At 37.7% G+C, this 20816-nt stretch overlaps 1 protein-coding gene and 1 non-coding gene across 3 annotated transcripts; one reads left to right on the top strand and one right to left on the bottom strand.

The window, feature by feature from the left end:
• Positions 1-1486: 1486 nt before the first annotated feature.
• acy1 (aminoacylase 1) lies at positions 1487-18268 on the bottom strand. 2 transcript variants are annotated; one of them, XM_056448103.1, is made up of 15 exons: positions 18161-18268; positions 14948-15091; positions 14200-14264; positions 13331-13435; positions 13164-13258; positions 11031-11107; positions 10139-10228; positions 9813-9869; positions 9382-9455; positions 7122-7171; positions 6872-7016; positions 5684-5752; positions 5124-5203; positions 3671-3731; positions 1487-2776 (listed from the first exon to the last, which is right to left on the bottom strand). In XM_056448103.1, exons 2-15 carry the CDS (start codon positions 15075-15077, stop codon positions 2612-2614), a joined length of 1263 nt encoding a protein of 420 aa, XP_056304078.1. In that variant the 5' UTR covers positions 15078-15091; positions 18161-18268; the 3' UTR covers positions 1487-2611. The 2 variants fall into 2 exon arrangements, with proteins under 2 accessions (XP_056304078.1, XP_056304079.1); XM_056448104.1 differs by lacking the exon at positions 18161-18268 and adding an exon at positions 18059-18154.
• Positions 18269-20736: 2468 nt separating this feature from the next.
• On the top strand, positions 20737-20808 carry trnag-ucc (transfer RNA glycine (anticodon UCC)). Its single transcript has one exon. It is a non-coding gene; the product is annotated as a tRNA-Gly (tRNA).
• Positions 20809-20816: the final 8 nt, after the last annotated feature.

Raw genomic sequence — 20816 nt, 5'->3', positions numbered from 1 at the left:
TCTTCTACAGATAAAACTCCTCAGGGCCATAATACAGGAAACGCTATCCAATAAATGGACCATTTCAAGATGGATGGCTCTACTTTGCTACGCATATAAAGAACACTGTATATCATTTTACCAGTTTTCAGCTGCTTTTTACCACAACTGGTCAAAAATAATCAGTATCTACACATGTAAATGAAGGTAAATCACAAGTTAGATGACTTAGAGTTAAATCCTAGTTCATTCATTCACTTTCTTTTCGGCTTAGTCCCTTTATTAATCAGGCGTCGCCACAGCGGAATGAACCTCCATCTTATCCAGCACATACTTTACATAGCGAATGCTCTTCCAGCTACAACCCAGAACTGGGAAACACAGATTGGGGTAATGGATCCGGCATGTTACCCGAGGATGGAGAGGTGTCGCGGACGAAATTGGAGAGGAGGGGCGATGGATGGCAGAGGGGTGTCGCGGACGAAAGTGAGCAGGGTGGGGGTGTCGAGGACGAAAGTGAAGAGGGTTGGGGAGTCGCGGAAGAAAGTGAACAGCGGATGGGGTAGGAGGGTGGTTTAGGAGGGGGATCAGTAAAATGAGGTGCCGGATCAGATTTCAGAGGTGCCGGATCTGGCGTGTTACAGCACAAATTAAGCCCTGGAAACACCCAAACACACTCATTCACACCCACACATACACTACAGACAATTTAGCTAACCCAATTCACCTATACCACATGACTTTGGACTTGTGGGGGAAACCTGGTGGGGAGAGAACATGCAAACTCCACACATAAATGCCAACTGACCCATCCAAGATTTGAACCAGCGACTCTCTTACTGTGAGGCAATATCGCTACCCACTGCATCACCGCAAATCCTAGTTATTCATCAGAAATTAGTTTACATCCTCTCAACATCCTCAACATGCTCAACAAGAAGGCTGGGTACTCTGCACTGGTGTTTGGCCCGTAGGCACAAACTACAATGAGAGACTGATCCCCGACGCAAAGGCGCAGGGAAGTGACCCTCTCGTGCACCGGGGAAAACTCCAACACAGGGCGGCTGAGTTGGGGAGCTAAAAGCAAGCCCACAGATAGGCAACTCCAGAGTAGAAGAAATCCAGCCCTTCTCAAGAAGTTGAGTTCCAGAGCTCAAACTGTGCTTGTAAGTGAGCCTAACTATCTCTATTCAGTACTCCCGCACAAGCTCAAGCTCCTTCCAGTGAGGTGACATTCCATGTCCCAAGAGGCAGTTCCTGTGCCTGACGATTGGGATGTCATGGTCCTGACCTTTGTGAAAGGGAAGGGAAACACACTTCACCTCAAATTAACTTTGAAAGCTACAGTCCATTAGTTATACATATATTTGTCACTTCAGCTAAATAAAGAGCATTTCCTTTTACCAAAGGAAAATCTCAAGACAATAATACCCACTTCAGATGATGATGAAAAAACTACTACTATGACTACTGATAATATTAATAAACTTCTGACAGCTTTGATATGTATGGTACCCTTTTCATTTTATTTAATCAGGAGGCAAAGTAGCACCAGTTTGAGGTAACTTCAAAATTCATAACATTTAAAATCATGAGGCGTGATTTAGTCTAACTGTGTAGTATAGTGTATTATAAGTCTAATTATACATCACCCATACATATTTTCAGTATATTACCATACATTTGCATTAAAATCATCTGTATTAAAAATATAATGCATATATGGCAAGCACAGCTACACCGTTTGAGTCTCTGAAAACATTTTCATTTCTCATCTGAGACACAGGCCACCTTACCTTACAGGCCAAATTTACAAACTTTATGAATTAAGATGGTTTATAGCAGCTTCTAACTGTGAATGTCAGCAGACAAATAAGACTCAAAAGCATCTCTAAGACATTATTGAATAACTGGGTCTCCTGAGTTAAAGCGAACATAAAATGATGATCTCGGTTATATGGGATCAGCTCATTCTTTGGTGTTATGGCAGATACGATTCTCGATATGAGTGAAAATCAGCACCGTATTTCAGTCGGCAAGCTTAGGGAGATGAACAGAAAGACTGATGCTGTATCTGAAATCGCCCACTATACCCTCATTCACTATTCCCTACATGAGTCCACTAATATAGTCTATTAAAAGAGTGAATGAAAATGAGTGAGTGAATTGGAGCGCACTGAAGGGATGCCATTTAGTTTGTGCTTCTCTGGCAAATATTTGGCTGATATTATGAATATTTTCAATTTCAGGTCAGACCCTGTGATAATTATTTGACTATTAGTCGTCTACTAGTAATGAAACCAAGTGTTTTGATTTCTGTCATGTGTACAAACATTACTTTAATTAACCTATATTTTATTTTGAAAAGTACACTGATATGAATCTGCTGTGAACGCCATCTTGTGTTCAAATGCGAAAATTCATTCAGTGCCAAACTCTCACAGTGCATTATGAGTATTTTCTGACTGTTGAGTGTACGTGGGATGTACACTTGTTATTGTGGTGCATTGTGGGATGGATTGAGTGCACTTCAGAGCGTCCACTATGAGTTCAGACACCACAAGAAATGGCTACTCTCTCAAATAGTGCACTATTTAATGGTATAGGGAGCTATTTCGGATACAGTGTGAATCTACAGTTCTCCGCTCAGAGGAGCCACACCGGCCAGAGCAGGAATGAGCCGCTCGTACACCTGAATGCCCCGCAGAAACACCTGTTCGTTCAGGTACTCGTTGTGATCGTGAAGCAAGATGGGGGTGAGATTCATTGGAGAGAATCCGATGGCAGGAAGACCCACCTACAAAATAAGACAACATTTAAATTTAGTCATTTAGCAGATGCTTTTGTCCAAAGCAACTTACAGTTGAGGACGCAATCAGCGATCCAACACGAAGAGGCAATACACACAAGTGCTGGTTATACAAAGAGTGTTAGGAGGGGGAAAATTTTTTTGAGAGAGAGAGAGTGTTTCTACAGGTGGTTTGTCAAGCCCACTCACCTGTGTGAACTGGCTGTGTTTTCATTGACTGTAGCTTCAAAATACAACGTGATACATCTCTATCACTCTCTTTAGTCAAGCCTAATTATAATTTAGCCTTTATCCACAACAGATCTGGTAAGCAAAATAGGTTAATGTTACTCTGATTGGGTTTATATTTGTCAGTGTTCAGCGTACATCATGCTCTGTGTGTGTGTCTGTAGGAGGGCACGTCAGAGCGGAGCTCATTAATATTCACAGCACGAGCCATATATGGTCAATCATGGACCTTCTGATTCTTTGAGTGTTTATGGAGTAACACAGAAGCTTATATAACCATTTCTGGAGATTTTTTGAACTTACTGAAGCCATAAACCTACTATGTAGACATCAGAGAACAATTTAACTTATTAAATCAATGCAGGATATGGCACCTTTAAACATAATAGTTAATAAACAACGAATAATAATCTAATAACTAAGTTCTATGAACAATTTTGTCTTTGCCATGATGACTACTTATAATATTTTACAATATTCTAGTATTTAGCTCATTTAAAGGCTTAATTAGGTTAACAAAGGAAGTTAGGCTTATTAGACAATTGTACAACAGTGGTTTAAATTTCATGAGAGGGCTAATAAATTTAGCATTTGTCATTACTGTGATTTCTGTGTGGTTGTTGACTCTTGCAGACAGGAGTGAAACTGACTTACTTCCCGAATGAAGCGGCTGTCTGTGGCAGCAGGGAAGATTTCCTTTTTCAGAGTCATGTTCCTGTCAGGAGATGGAGAAAGTCACATGTCTGCAATGTGTTCGAGCAAAAAAATTCATGCTCACAGAAGTGGGGGTAGATTTTAACACAGGATCATTGGGAATATGTGCCCAGGGATACATTTTTGAGAACCGAGAAATAAGTGTCCTGAGCTTCATATGCTGGAGTTTTCGTTTACACAAATCCACTAAAGGCAACCGTGTGTGTTTTTGACAATCTGATGTTTTCTCATATGTACCATTTCTCTTAAATACACCATTTACGAAGCCGTTATATTCATTACTGCCAATATTAACGTCCTTCTCGCACAGGTCCATGAGAGAAGATGGTCGGATTGTTACCATGCATATATGTGAGGAAGTTTAACCTCCCAAAGGAGCTGCTGAAACAGTTCTACACCTCCATCATTGAATCAGTCATCTGCACATCAATAACTGTCTGGTTTAGCTCAGCTACTAAATACGACCTCCAAAGACTACGTCGAATAGTTCGGACTGCTGAGCGAATCACTGGTACAACCCTTCCTACTCCCCAAGAACTGTACTTATCCAGAGCGAGCAGAAGGGCTGCCAAAATCACTGTGGACCCCTCACACCCAGCACACTGCCTCTTTGAACTTTTACCTTCTGGTCGTCGCTACAGAGCACTGCGCACCAGAACAGCCCGACACAGAAACAGTTTCTTCCCTCAGGCAATCCATCTCATGAACACTTGATGATAATAATTGCGAAACCAACATCACTACTTGCTATACACTTTTATACACATATACACTTATTTAACAACACACTTTACATGCCAATTTGCACATAACAGCTGCACATATAACGTTGTATATAGTAATAAACATGTACATACACTTGTCAATCTGTATATTTGCACTCACTACTTACTTCTATTTTTTAAAATATATTTATTGTCTGTTTTCTGTCCTGTCTCTGTAACCCTGTTGCACTGTAGAAGCTTTGTCACCAAAACAAATTCCTCATATGTGTGAACATACCTGGCAATAAAGCTCTTTCTGATTCTGATTCTGATCAGCTTGCTATTGACTGACCCACACACTCCTTCACTAACCCCAAATGATAAGTGTTTTCAAAGGCAAACTAGAGATGTAAAGGCATCTACGCTGCCTGCTTTTGCCACAATTTCACACTGCTTTGTTTTTTGGTTTCGTTTAACCCAGTTTCTGGGACGCTCCTCATCCCTAGTCCAACTCTACATGTTGATGAACAAACCAGTCACACTAGAAAAGCTGTCCATATGGTGGTAAGCGGCCCATAGCATTTGTTTTACACACAATATTACACACAATACACACATATTTCTCGGTTCTCAAAAGTGTGGCCCTGGGCACACATTCCCAATGAGCATGTGTTGGTAGGTTTTCTCACATTGCTTTGCAGGTGGAGTGGAAAGCTTGCCACCAGGGGTCGCTCTCATTTGTGGAGGTCAAGTTCTGGTCCATGTGTTTCTGAATAGAAGAGAAAATAATAATGAAGATCAGCCTTTCAGCCTTAACACAAACACATACAGCATGGATCGGAGTACCGTAAGACTCAGTACTAGGACCATTGTGAGACGTTTTTAAGAGTTTGTTTTATGATTATGCTTAGAATATCAGGCTCTAAATTTCTTTGAAAGCAGACAAAACATAAATTCACAAACACAATGCATAGCTGATGTAAAAAATGGGATGTCTGGTAACCCTTAAATTCAGAATAAAAGTTTTCAATTACAGGACTTTAAAGTTCCTCACATTTAAACCTAAAGAACGGTCAATGGCTAGGTTTACATGTGCACAGATCATCTGTTTGTCATTGGATTGACAATTAAAAGAATAACTAAAATTTTGACTAGTAACACTAAAAAATTAACTCAGAATAAAAATGTTTTTATTAGAGGTTGAAAAAGGTCCAGGCAGAAACTTGAAGCGTGTAAAAACAAATCTGACCTGTGCAAAATCATACGTCACGTCTTCACCGGCTTCTCTACACCAGACTTTTATCTTTTCCTCAAACTCCTGCAAGATGAAGGAATTAGATCTGACACTCGATATAAAAATTGGTTTGAATGAATGAATGGATGAATTGATGGTTGAATGTATGGATGAATGGATAGATGAATGGATGGATTCATGAATAAATGAATGAATAGATGGATTAATGGATGAATGAATACATGGATGAATTGATAGGTGAATGGATGGACTGATGAATGAATAAATGGATGAATGGATGTATGAATGGATGAAAGAATGATGGATGAATGGATAAATGATTTAATAAATGAATGAATGCATGTATGAATGGATGGAAGAATGAATAAATAGATGGATGGACGAATGAATGGATGGAAGAATGAATGCATGAATGAATGGATGGATGAATAAATGGATAGATAAATGAATGAATTAATGAGTGGCGGGATGGATGAATGAAAGGATGAATGGATGGATTAATAAATTAATATATGAATGAATTGATGGATGAATGGATGGATAATTGGATGTATGGATGAATGCATGCATGAATGAATAGATGGATGAATGAATGAATGCATGGATGAATTGATAGGTGAATGGATAGATGAATAAATGAATGAATGAATAGGCGGATGAATGGATGGATAGACGAATGAATGGATGGATGAATGAATGCATTATTGAATGAATGACTGGATGTATGAATGGTTGAATGAATGAATGAATGAATGAATGGTTGAATGAATAAATAGATGGATGGATGAATGGCTGGATGAATTAATAGATGGATGAATGCATGAATGAATGGATGTATGAATGGATAAATGGATGAATGAATGAATGAATGAATGGATGGATATATGAATGGATGAGTGAATAAATAAATAGACGGATGAATGAATAAAAGAATGCATGAATGAATGGATAAATGGATGAAAGAATGGATGAACAAATAGACGGATAGGTGAATGAATGGATGTATGAAAGGATGAATAAATAAATGGATGAATGAATGGATGAATAAATGGATGAATATATGGATGAATGAATGAATTGATGAATAAATGAATGCATGAATAGATGGATGGGTGAGTGAATGGATGGATGAATGCATAAATTAATGGATAGATTGATGGATGAATGAATGCAAACACAGACCTGCAGGTTAACAGTAGGAGGGATTCTCAAGTCAAAGCTGACGTCCATTTCTGCAGGAACCACATTATAAGCGACGCCTCCTTTGACCATGGTCATGTTAATAGTGGTGACGTCTCCCAGTGTGAAACACTCACTGGTGTTCAGTCTGAAAACACACACACACACACACACACACACACACACAGACCAGTGTTTCTTCATGTTCAACAGCTCTGCTTTAACCAAACGTTGATTTCTGAGGAAAGCTCACCGCTGTTTCTCCTTCTCTCTGAACTCCAGGAAAGAGTTTATAACTCGCCGCTGTGGACACGAGAAACAGACGAGGCAGAATTCATTATAAAGAGTAAAAACATGTGAAATATACAGATATACTGTTGCAAATTAAAACACATTTACTTCTGTGATTTAAAGCTGAATTTTCAGCATCAATACTCCAGTTTTCAATGTCACATGACTCTTCAGAAATTATTCCAATATGATGATTTAAGGATCAGCAAACAGGTGTGAACACTGTTATCATCATTTAAAAAACGTGCTTTTTAACATTTTTTTTTCTTAATATTGTCTTTAACAGAAAGGTCAAAAACTATATTATAAAATCAATATACCCCTACAGCTTATTTATTTATTTGACATGGACATCACAATTACACTGGACAACCAAGTGCATTTGTTTAAGAGTTTTAGCAAGCTTGCTAATTCTCAACACCTTAAACATTGACAAAATGGAACTATAATAAAAAAACATACACAGCATTATAATTCTTTACATAAAATTACTGGAGCAAAAGCAAAGGCAACATGACCCAACAAACTAACAGTAGACTATTTATGCAAACACTGCTGTTTTGTTTTTAACCACACAAAGTCTGTTTCAAGGCCAAGCGGAAGGTATAATGGTATGGATATAAAATAGAATTGGGATTGGGCTTATTATCATTATTATTATTATATTATTACTATATATAATATATAGTATACTATATTATACTATAAGTCAACACTGTTATGCTCAGGCCTTGATATTAACACCCGCCAACCTGCCAAATGCGGGTAGATTTCAGCTATGGCGGATTAGACAGACACTCCCGCTAGCCACTTTGGCTGGTTGGAAATCATTTTCAAATTGTAGTTTTCTTAAAAGCAGGGTTCGACAGCAGTGATGGCCCAACATTTGTGCAAATGTGATCTTACAATCGAGAAGCAGCACGACTAAATAACTGACAAAAATAACTATGTTCGCGCAAGCAACAGAAAGCAGGTGAAAACCGAATGAGAGGATGATCGCTCGCACGCACAGGTGATGTGATGCACGCCACTGTTCCCGTTCATTTGCGCAAAGCAACCGTGCCTAGAGGAAACGCAACTGGTGCGATCGGTTCACTTTGCAATAGACTGGGCAAAAAGCGATGATCCGGCACCCGCAGTCCTGGGGCCTCATGTATCAACGCTGCATACGCACAAAAACTTACAGATTTCACGCTCACGTTTGGATTTACTAACGATGAAAGTAACGTGAGAATGTGCATTGATAACACTGGTGCGTTGACCACGAAGACAGGGGTTCGAGTCCGGTGAAGAGCGGCTCCAGGAAGCAGGTAAGACAAAAACAGAATCCAAAATATAAAACAAACAGGTGAATAGCAGGGTGAGGATGTGGTAAAATCTGAAAACGTGGTAAAAAAAAATCAGATGAGGGCTTTTATTTATTTGGATTGCTTTTGAAACGTGTTGGTTGGGTTTAGGGAAGCGGAAGGGTGGGTCAGCCGATCGTTCGCTGAGTCAGTCAGAAAGTCTGTCAAAAAGTGAGTCGACAGCGGCCTCTGGTGGATTTACGCGAGAACAGCAGGCGTGAATGGCACTCGCAAGAGAAATTTAAGATCTCAAAATACATACACGCCGACCTCAGGCAGATTCGCGAAAACAAAAACTGCAGAAAAACGTGCCGCCGGGACGTATTTCGCGGTCTCCAGTAACGTCTGTAGAGGTACGTTTTCAGAATGAGCCTGGGTTGGTTTTCAGTGTTATCAGACTTACAGTTTTACTATAAATCCCTTTTAAGCATTATATTTTCAATCATTTTCACTGATAGTAGGGGCACTACACTATTTCAACACTAAACAGATACGACATTTTGCAACATTTAGCTGTTGCTTCTTCTTGAAGTGCTTTTCTTTTTACAGGCTCTTTCGCTTTCCCCTCCACCTGAGTGCTTTCTTTACATCCTCGCATGTTTAATCGCTTGACCGGAAGTGCATAGAGGACGTACATCAAATGCAATATTGTTGGTGGCACTGTGACTTCTGCTGCTGCTGTGTCTCCTGCCAACAGCATTTGACTCTCATTTGACTTTAGCTTCTAGTTATTTATATTACTACTACTACTACTACAACTAGACAACATAAAAACATCAGATAAAAATGTAACAAACAAAAACGATTGGCTTTTCAAAAAGAATGGTCTGCCTGCAGCTCCAGATTTGATCATGTTTATTCTCTGAACACACTCACTAATTTCTCTGCGGCTGTGTTTTCCACAAACCTGGAACCATGACCTGGACTTCCAGGACAGCGAACGGTGATCCCTGCAGCACAGAGCACACATTCATTCACATATAAACACACACATGCTGGTATTAGTGGTTTACAGGGACTCTCCATAGGCATAATGTACTTTATATTGTCATTATATGGTCGTACCCCACCCTTTTTTTAAACCCAACCTTCAGAGGAAACCTGTGGCAAAATCTGAATGTCATAAAGCCCATTAAGCATGATTTTAAGTGTCTTGAATTACAAGGACACCAGGCATGTCCTCATAAACCACAGTAGTAGACTACAACTAGGCATACCCATGTAATAATGCAAATTTCTGTCCTTGTAAACCACCAAACCAATACACACACACTGTAAATGTGTCTACTAGTGAAGGTGATACTCACACCATGGGTTTCTTTCTCCATAAAATACGGTATAGGCATTGGTTGGGTTTGCCAATCCTAAAAAAAGTGTGCATTTGCATTTAGGATATTATTAATATAATTATTTTGTTTATAATAACAACATCACACCAGTCAGTTATTCAATTCTACATGAAGTATATTGTCTGCATCTACCTGTTCGATGTGTGCAATACTAAAATGGTGTCATTTTTAATGAATTCCCACCTCACTGTTTGTTAAAAGCAAGTCTACATATCTGAGAAAACCTTAGTGTAGTCCTAAAGCGACTGCAGGCACTAGAAGACTGAATCTACAGCTTTGTTTACCTTCGTCAAGAGCAAAACCGATGTTTAACGTCTGAAATTCTGGATGCTTCACAAACGTCTCCATTCCTTTGTGACCACCGACTTCCTCATCTGTCAAGAACATTCAAAAGAAACGTCAATATGTAGAGAAAGTGGATTGTATTGCAGTATTGCTAGATAAGACAGGTATAAAAGCACCAATGGGCCATTGTTAGAGCAGATGCCAAGTCTAATTTGATGGAAATGAAAATGACAATGGACATACAGCATGGCCGTCACTAGGCCTATTTTCCAAACTTCCAAATAAAAGACCAAATTAACCTCTCTGTCCCTTTTAAATTTGATATGAAGACGGCAGCAGAATTTGGCTCCTCTTCGACTTTCGTTTTTCATTTGATCAGCAAACCTCAGCTGTGCAGAGCGAGAGGACAAGGTGTGTGTTTATCGATAAATTGTTATAAAATATCCTTATTAGCAGTTCTTTGCTATGGATACACTTGTATCACTTGTACCCGAATGTCAGATAGGAGCAATCAGGTTTCCCATCTACTGTTTCCTCAGTACTCACCTCATAATCACAGCTGTTTCCTCCAGCGAAAATGTCACTCTCAACAAACTTTTTACTAGTTTATTTTAAAATGAACTACCATTTTACCGTTTCAAAACTTATGCGTTTAAAAACAAAAACGTATTAGCGTAAACGGGGCCTGAGTCTAACGTATTTGTGTTGTGCATTGATGATTCAAAAATGCGCTTTAAACTGAAATCAAAGTCAGGATAAATGTTTAATTCATGCTAGCTATAAAAAAATCAAATAAAACTAATTCATAAATCTAATTCAATTCAGTGCATAAATCTCCATAAGAACAGTCAAAATTGTGGTCTGTTATTGAGCATGTTGGTGAGGTCTGACCTGGGACAAATGTTAAATGAATAGTTCGAGAAAATCTCTTCCCAGCCGCCTTCAGTCTGCGAATGGCTTCAATGTACCTGCAGGGGAAAATGAATGAGAAATCAAAACTCCATATCCAACTCAAACAACAAATTATTATTCCTTTCTGACTGAGATTAAAGCTGCAGATCTGTTCTGACATGTTTGGCCTTTTTCCTTCATATTGCAAATAAAAAGACTTACAGATCATTCTGTTTCAAAATGTTTATGATTTCATTCATTTTCTTTTCGGCTCAGTCCCTTTATTAATCCGGGGTCGCCACAGCGGAATGAACCGCCAACTCATCCAGCACATGTTTTACGCAGCGGTTTATGATTTCAACCAAACAGTAATTTGATTTTCCTTCAATATAAAGCTGTGCTCATGTATACTGTTGTATGTGATACAATTTGTCCAATAAATCAGGTTACTTCATTAAGAATTTACTCAGGGTTTTGGGTAAGATAAAAAAATTCCACTGCAGATTTCACTCATCATGACTTTTATATAAGCCATGCTTCACAGGTGATTATCAACCCAGGCTCATTTCGGATACCTACCCAGATCTACATTTCTGGGGAAAGCGAAATACGTAACAGGAGGTACGTCTGCTCGCAGTTTTTGTTTTTGCAAATCCACCAGAGGCCGCGGTGTAGGCTTTTTGATGATCTTAAATTTCTCTTGTGCATCCTATTCTCGCATGAATCCACCAGAGGAAGCAAAACAAACTTCAGCCGACCAGGCCGGCTTGCTGTCGACTGACTGACTAAGCAACAGCGCACCCACCCCCGTCCCTAAACCCAACCGATAGTGTTTTCAAAAGCAATTTAGAAAAGGAAAAGCTGTTGCGGCTGCGTCATTTCACCACTTGCGTCAACTCCACACAGAAACACCAACTGATCCAGCCGAGACTCGAACCAGCGACCTTCTTGCTGTAAGGCGACAGCACTACCTACTGCGCCACTGCGTCGCCAAACTGTTGTTTATTTATTTATTTATTTTGCTTTTGTTTTACCTGCTTACCTGCTTTCTGGAACCGTTCTTTGCCGGGCTCAACCGGCACCGTCATGGTGATCTCAGCTTCACATCCCAAGTCCATCAGCGTACGTGGTGAGTTACTGGGCAAACTGGTAACACCGGAAAAGCCGTCCACACGGAGGCAAGCAATCAGCAGTAGCACGAAAAGCAATGGTGGTGTCATACTGCCCCGTTTCATTGTAAAGACAAATGCAGCCATACGTACCTCTGGCTACATAATTTGCGTCCTTCATAAATGTAGACAGGAGTACGTATCCACAACGAGCCTGCATAATGTTGAAGATTATGCAATGGACCTTACGGTTGAATACGAGTCACCCTGACTTGCTTATATTTCTTACGAGTAAAAGGTTTGGATTGACTTTATCTTCATTCAGTTCGTGATTAATCAGCACAGAAGTATACATTGGCCTTTAGAAGCGACATGTGAACGGCCCCATAAACAACAATAGAAGACACAGGGCAGGTCCTATTCCTCTGCTTGGCATATGACTATTTGTCACAAGAAGAATCAAGCTTTGTTTGAGCTCAGGTCAACCATGGTTCACAGTATTATACAGGGTTATTTTTTGGCTGTATATTTAAAAATCGAGCTTCCTGTGCTGTTGTTCCCCTTGTTGCACGTGCAAATTATGATTCTCTGTAGACCAATTAGCTTACTGCAGAGACTAAAGCTCCACCCCTTTATTACTGTACTGTTTTGCTAGGTATCCTAATGAATGGGTCCCAAAAAAGTGTTACAGTACGGTTAGTTATTTTGGTACTTCTGACAGTGGAAACAGTAATAATCGTGAACCATACCAAACCGTACCACTCAGTACAGCCATTGTTATCCACAAACTGTGGCTGAAATGGCCCTTATCTAACTACATCTTCAAGGGATCACATTCACTGTTGCTTAAACATTTGCAAGTAAAATCCAGTCATTTGGAAAGTAATTCACCATAAATCTTTTTCAGACAAACTCAAGACATCTGAAAATGTTCTAATAGTGATTGCACCATTATAGTTAACGCTGTAAGCAAAGAAAACGACATTTGACCTGAACATTTAAAGCTCCCTGGTTTTAAACTCACTGTATGGTGACAGATTTCATATCCTGAGCTCCTCTGGCGTAGATGTTGCCGTCCGCATCTTTCACAGCAGCGAATGGATGATGTTTCCAGTGCTCCTGCAGCAGAAGGACATACAGTGATGTGACGTGTTGTTAATCAGTGCAGAGACGGATGCGTTTCAGCTTTACCTCATACACAGGAACCACATCAGTGTGTGAGTTCAGCACCACAGACTTGAGCTCTGGCCTGGAGCCGATCCAAGAGATGATGGCAACCACTCGACCGGGACACACCTGAGAATCCAGAGATTAATATGTGGACAAGAACAAGATGGACACGCTAAAAAAAGATGAGTATTAAGAGGTTTTCTGCACTTAGTGACAGCTCTATTAAGAGCTTTTATTAAGTTTTTACACTGAAATGGTTCTTTGTGTAAGTTTAGATTTCTTTATTTCCCGACTTTTTGTTTTTCAAATCTGTAACTGACGAAACAGTTCATGGGGTCTTTATTTACCACCTTTTTGCTTTTCAAATCTGTAACTGACAAAGCAGCTCATGGGGTCTTTATTTCCCGCCCTTTTCCTTTTTCAAATCTGTAACTGACAAAGCAGCTCATGGGGTCTTTATTTCCCGCCCTTTTCCTTTTTCAAATCTGTAACTGACAAAGCAGCTCGTGCGGGTTCTTTATTTCCCGCCCTTTTCCTTTTTCAAATCTGTAACTGACAAAGCAGCTCATGGGGTCTTTTTTCCCACCTTTTTGCTTTTCAAATCTGTAACTGACAAAGCATGCTCGTGGGTTTATTTCCCGCCTTTTTGTTTTTCAAAGCTGTAACTGACAAAACAGCTAGAGCTTATTTGTCATAAGCATGCATAAGATCTCATGCATATCCATAATGCATGCTATGTCATTATTAGAATGGTTTCATAACAGTCTTATGAACACCCCCTTCAATAATGTGTTACCCCAAAGATTTAATGGAATAAAAAGGGTTCAACTATTGTTTGGTACAGTTCAGCACCATTATTTCTAGTGTAATTTGCTAGCGTGACTCATCACCTCCACTTTCTTCATGGGTAAAGCGAGCTCCTCCGCCATCCGCTCCAGGAACTTCAGAGCAGCATCTGACAATGATTGATTGACATCAAGTTATTAGACTGATCCTAGACGTGATGCTTTTCAGCTGTGAAGGGCTACATAAACAACTTTTCTTATTCTATCCTACTACTTTGAAGAGGAAATCAGACCCTGACACAATGTTTTCACCCAAACTACACTAACACTTAATCTGTCTGAAATAAAGGTACAAAAATGCTTACTGCAGTCCAAAATATACTGTATCTAATAGATGGACTTCAAATTATAGTTAACGCATGAGTCGATGTTTAAGAACTGAATCCCTAAATTGAGTGTAAAAATTAATAAATATGTTTGGAGCAACATTTGATTGAGTAAATGATGACATATTTTCATTTTTGGGTGAACAATTCTGCACTTCAGCATAAAAACTAACATAAACAGTAAAGTATTAATGTTATATAAATGCACCCTTGTCCTAGTTTACTGTAATGAATAATCAGCCCTTTCAGAGGCCAGAGCTCAACTAGTGGACTTTGTGTGAATGAAGCAGGTAGTATATTACAACACCGTTCCCTTGATCTGCCAACCTAGACATTTTTCAACATCACAGTAGTAAACGTTTATTCCAAAGGTTATCAGCCGTCATAAACCTGCACTGAGATGCTGGAAAACAGTGAATGTTCTGTGTGCGTGTGTGTGTGAGAGAAAGAGTAATTCTGTCAGGTACCGTAGTCTGGCTCTGGATGCACGGTCTTCAGGCGCAGGTATTCTCTGAACAGAGTCACTGAAGGGTCTTCAGCTTTGGCACCGTCCTGCACTCCTCCACCTCCATTCAGTCCATCTTTATCAGGCAGCATCCCGCACCACTGTCCTGCAGGAGCACAGCGACTATTAGTAACTAATACACACTATTATTAACTAATACACACTATTATTAACTAATGCACACTCTTATTAACTAATACACTTTTTGAATAACTAATGCATATTATTAAATAATGCATGCTCTTATTAACTAATGCACACACTTGTTAACTAATACACATTATTATTATGCAATACACCCTCTTATTAACTAATGTATGCCCCCTACTAGCTAATGCACAATATTATTAATTAATGCACAATATTATTAACTAATGCACACTCTTAATAAATAACGCACACTATTATAAACTAATGCATGCTATTTTTTAATAACGCACACTATAATTAACTAGGATACACTCTAAATAATTGAACAATCTTATAAAAAACACTTTATCAATAACTAATACCAGCATACACTATTATTATTAATACATAAACACATAAACTTTATTAGGTACACCTTACTAGTACTGGGTTGGTCCCCTTTTTGCCTTCAGAACTGCCCTTATCCTTCGTGACATAGATTCAACAAGCTACTGGAAATATTCCTCAGAGATTTTGCTCCATATTGACATCATAGCATCATGCAGTTCCTGCAGATTTGTTGGCTGCACATCCATGATGCGAATGTCCCGTTCCACCACATCCCAAAGGTGCTCTATTGGATTGAGATATGGTGACTGTGGAGGCCATTTGAGTACAGTGAACTCATTGTCATGTTCAAGAAACCAGTCTGAGATGATTCGCGCTTTATGACATGGTGCGCTATCCTGCTGGAAGTAGCCATCAGAAGATGGAGACACTGTGGTCCTAAAGGGATGGACATGGTCAGCAACAATACTCAGGTAGGCTGTGGCGTTGACACGATGCTCAATTGGTACTAATGGGCCCAAAGTGTGCCAAGAAAATATCCCCCACACCATTACACCACCATCAGCAACCATACAAGGCAGGATGGATCCATGCTTTCATGTTATTGATGCCAAATTCTGACAGGAGAGACACCCGGTGTAGTCTTCTGCTGCTGTAGCCCATCTGCCTCAAGGTTGGACGTGTTGTGTGTTCAGAGATGCTCTTCTGCAGACCTCGGTTGTAACGAGTGGTTATTTGAGTTACTGTTGCCTTTCTATCAGCTGGAACCAGTCTGGCCATTCTCCTCTGACCTCTGGCATCAACAATGCATTTGCGCCCACAGAACTGCCGCTCACTGGATATTTCCTCTTTTTCAGACCATTCTCTGTAAACCCTAGAGATGGTTGTGTGTGAAAATCCCAGTAGATCAGCAGTTTCTGAAATACTCAGACCAGCCCGTCTGGCACCAACAACCATGCCACATTCAAAGTCACTTAAATCCCATTTCTTCCTCATTCTGATGCTCGGTTTGAACTGCAGCAGATCGTCTTGACCATGTCTACATGCCTGAATGCATTGAGTTGCTGCCATGTGATTGGCTGATTAGAAATTTGGATTAACAAGCAGTTAGACAGGCGTACCTAATAAAGTGACCGGTGAGTGTATATATATCAGTAAAAAAAACATCAGGTTATATTTGATTGCAAAATTTTAAATATACATAAAATCTATTTATTTTTAGTTCTATGAGGGAAAAAATAAGAACGACCCTTCCTATTCCTAACATGTACATGTACTGTTTATAAATTTACAGACTGCTTTCTTAATATATTACGCAACTGTGTTGGTTCACAGAAGATACGTTAAGAATTAATCCAACCAATGTACAAACAGTTAAGCCCTGAGTGTTTAGTAATTATTAAATCACCCTGTTACTGTAAAAAACATGACAACAACCAACCAAATAAAACTGTTGTGACATTAAATTTCAAAATTAAATATGATTTATTTATTATATACTATAAAATAAATACTATATAAAAAATTTATTAAAATCTTGGGATTATTTTCACAGTAATTGTTTTTTGGAAGTAAGTGAAGTACTTTTTAGTAAGAATCTGAATAATTATATTTAATAATTTAATAAATATTCATTTTCTTGTCGGCTTAGTCCCTTTATTAATCCGGGGTCGCCACAGTGGAATGAACCGTCAACTTATCCAGCAAGTTTTTATGCAGCGGATGCCCTTCCAGCCACAACCCATCTCTGGGAAACATCCACACACACACTCATTCACTACAGACAATTTAGCTTACCCAATTCACCTGTACCACATGTTTTTGGACTGTGGAGGAAACCCAAGCACCCGGAGGAAACCCACGCGAATGCAGGGAGAACATGCAAACTCCACACAGTATGGCAACTGACCCAGCCGAGGCTCGAACCAGCGACCTTCTTGCTGTGAGGCGACAGCACTACCTACTGCGTTGCCAATTTGATAAATATGATAAATTGTATTTAATAATGTAATAATTACATAATTGAAAACATTTTCCAGTTGAATTTCTATGTTTTAGTAGTTTTTGGCAGAGCTTGTGAGATTTATTCACATATTTTTTACACTAAAACATTTTTAAATCCTCGTAAAAGGCTCAGACATTCCTATTTGCTTTTAATGAAAGCTCTAATTCAGCAGACGAGTTTTTAAGCTATTTTAAAAGTCACTTATGATTAGTTTTCATTGTCAAGTGTAATACAATATCATTAAAGTACCAAGCTTTATAAATCTAATCTTAAAAAACACCACAGTATCATATTAACCACATTTAAACTCCATTTTTATAAGAGTAAATTAATTTATACACATATATTTCATCATGACGTAACAGTAAACATGACTGTCTTCTAATAGACACCGCGGTCAGATGTCATATTTCCTATTTATACACACACAAGTAAACAAACACACAAAACAAGATGGCAGCACAATAAAGACGTCGATTATTTAAGAGTAAACACCACTTCAAAACTAATAACTGTCGAGTGTTTATTATTAATAATAATAATAGTAATACATGTATAATAGATGTTCTGCAGCTCGACACATTCACTCACCTGCTTCAGCTCGAGCTCACGGCTGACTTCAGATCAGTAGAGATAAGCTCTGATAAGCCCGTTTTCTCTCTAATTGACACCTATAGATAATTTGTAACTTACCTTCGCTCCAGGGCTGCTCGGCTGAACTCAGGACGTTACTTATTATGCTCGATCATGCCGAAAACGAGAGCGCTCCGGTTCTGCGTGATGACGAACACATTTACGCTGCGTGCGCGAGCATGCTTTAATGCGCATGCGCAAGGGAATTTTGACAAGTCCAAGGGGAGGAATCATAACAACTGCGCGGAGTAAACAACATTATTATAAGAAGGTTGGAGGCTTTAGCTTCTTTATTATACATTTGATCAGTGAATAGACTGTTTGTAAGAGTTTATTTCATTTTGCTAAGTTTTAGTAATGTTTTTAGATCAGTGTTTTATTCTTATTTCTTAATTTATTGGAAGTGTAGAGTCAAAAAGGAGACAAAAAAGGTCATAATTATAAGATAAAAAGTTGAAACTCTCATAAAAATGGTTATTTGGGAACAAAAATAGTCAAAAATAATGACTTTACAATCTGACATTGACATTTAAAAAGTCATTATTATGCAAATTATGACAAAAATTATGTAAAAAAAAAATTTGAGTTACAATATGAAAATGTTTAATTATGGCATAACTGTAATATTTATGTGCAAAAATAGAAATTCTGATGTTTAAAATTCTAAATTCCTGAGATAAAGTCTAAATTAGGACATAATAATGATGATGATGATGATGATGATGATGATAATAATAATAATAACAATAATAATAACAATATTAATAATAATAATTGAAATTGGATAAAACATTAAAATTATGAAATACTAAATTTTTTAAAAGTAAATGAATAAACATGTAATTATAGAATTATGATATAATTAGTTAAAATTATATATAGAAGCTAAAATTATGATATAAGTCAATAGGAATTAAAGAAAAATTAGGTTAAAACTGACAGGCAAAAAATACGTAATTTTATGAATAAATTAAATTCTTACATAAAAAGTAATAAATATAATGTAAAAGGTAGACATTTGGATGTAATCTACTTTCATGCATTAAGTCTAAAATATAAGATACAAGTCATAATTATGAAAATGATTTATTGTCACTTCAATCATCTTGAGCATGACTGTCATAAAACGAATTATGAAATACATTTATTTTATTATTAAATTTTAATATTTATATAATTAAATTTTAATTTAATCTTTATTATTAATATATATATATATATATATATATATATATATATATATATATATATATATATATATATATATATATGTATATGTAAATTAATAATAAATATAAATTTAGAAAGGATGTAATCTACATTCATGCATTGAATCTAAAATATGGGATACAAGTCATAAATTTGAAAACTATTCACTGTCACTTCAATTAGCTTGAGCAGAACTTGAACTCTCAGACAATTAATTATGAAATATATTTTTAAAAAATTATCAGACTTAAAAAAAACACTTATAGACTTTGAAAATATAAATTATGCCAAAATAAATAACTTGTTAGTTATAACTTGACATAAGTCACAATTCTGAATTTGAAAGTCATGCATAAAATGTTGAAACAGCAAAACTATGCAGAAAAGGGCATCCTCAAAGCATTTGTCGCCATCTAAAGTCCACTACACAGATTTACTTAATCTGCACTGCCAGGTAATCTGATAAATATGTGCGTCTCATTGATTAATGACACACTAATCATCTGCAGAAATAATTAAACATCATTAATACAAAAACAGTTAACCAGAAATATAAATTTTCCATTAATGTAATTAGTTATATTCTGTAAAATTAACCAAGACCGCAAAATTTAAAAGTCACTTACTGTAAATGGCAGATATTCAAACAACATAAAAAAGGCTACGTGTTTTTGAACATTAGTTAAATTTATTATACTGTATTTATTTACAACAGTTTAGTAATATGTTGGGTTATATTAGTAAACTGATAAACTGCAGTCTTTAGTTTTTACTACAATAAAGTGGTAACGTTAGTGTAGAAAATTTAGTAAGCTAACGTACAGTATTTAGCCTACATAGTTATTAGCAGCATTACCACAACAGATTACCCACAGTTTATTCTACTTCAAGCAGGCATTACCCAACGATAATGTTAATTTGCCTTAAATAAATGTGAAACTTTTAGTCTTTTCCATGTGGGAACAGAGTGAATTGCGCCATTATTTTTCATATACACATCACACATTGCTCAAAAAGAGGAAGCACGAGCCAATTATTGAGGAGTAGCGTTAACGTTAGCACCGAATAAATCAGTGAACAGAGTATCTTTACATTCAGAGTACGGATAAAACTCAGACACGAGTGTTTAAACATTAAATAGATGCTTTTTTGAGTGTGTTTAGGTGTACAGCGTGTGTAATGAAGGATCGTTTTGTTGTTGGTGTATATTTTGAACATAAGACGTAATGATGGATCGTAAATTGTCGGCTACTAATCGCTAACTCGTACTACCAACTGCTAAACTGTATATTAAATGCATTAAGCTTTTTTTATTATAATAAAATGTGTTTATTGTGATATTTATGTACTTTCTGTTGGTAAAATAGGTGTCATGGCGTTTAGCTCCTAGTCTATCTGACAGGCTCTGTGCTAATAGAAGATATCAAGCGTTGGTGGTATAGTGGTGAGCATAGCTGCCTTCCAAGCAGTTGACCCGGGTTCGATTCCCGGCCAACGCAGAAATCTT

Source organism: Danio aesculapii, chromosome 22 (assembly GCF_903798145.1).
Source record: "Danio aesculapii chromosome 22, fDanAes4.1, whole genome shotgun sequence".
Lineage (NCBI taxonomy): Eukaryota > Metazoa > Chordata > Actinopteri > Cypriniformes > Danionidae > Danio > Danio aesculapii.
This window is presented reverse-complemented; position numbering and strand designations above follow the sequence as displayed.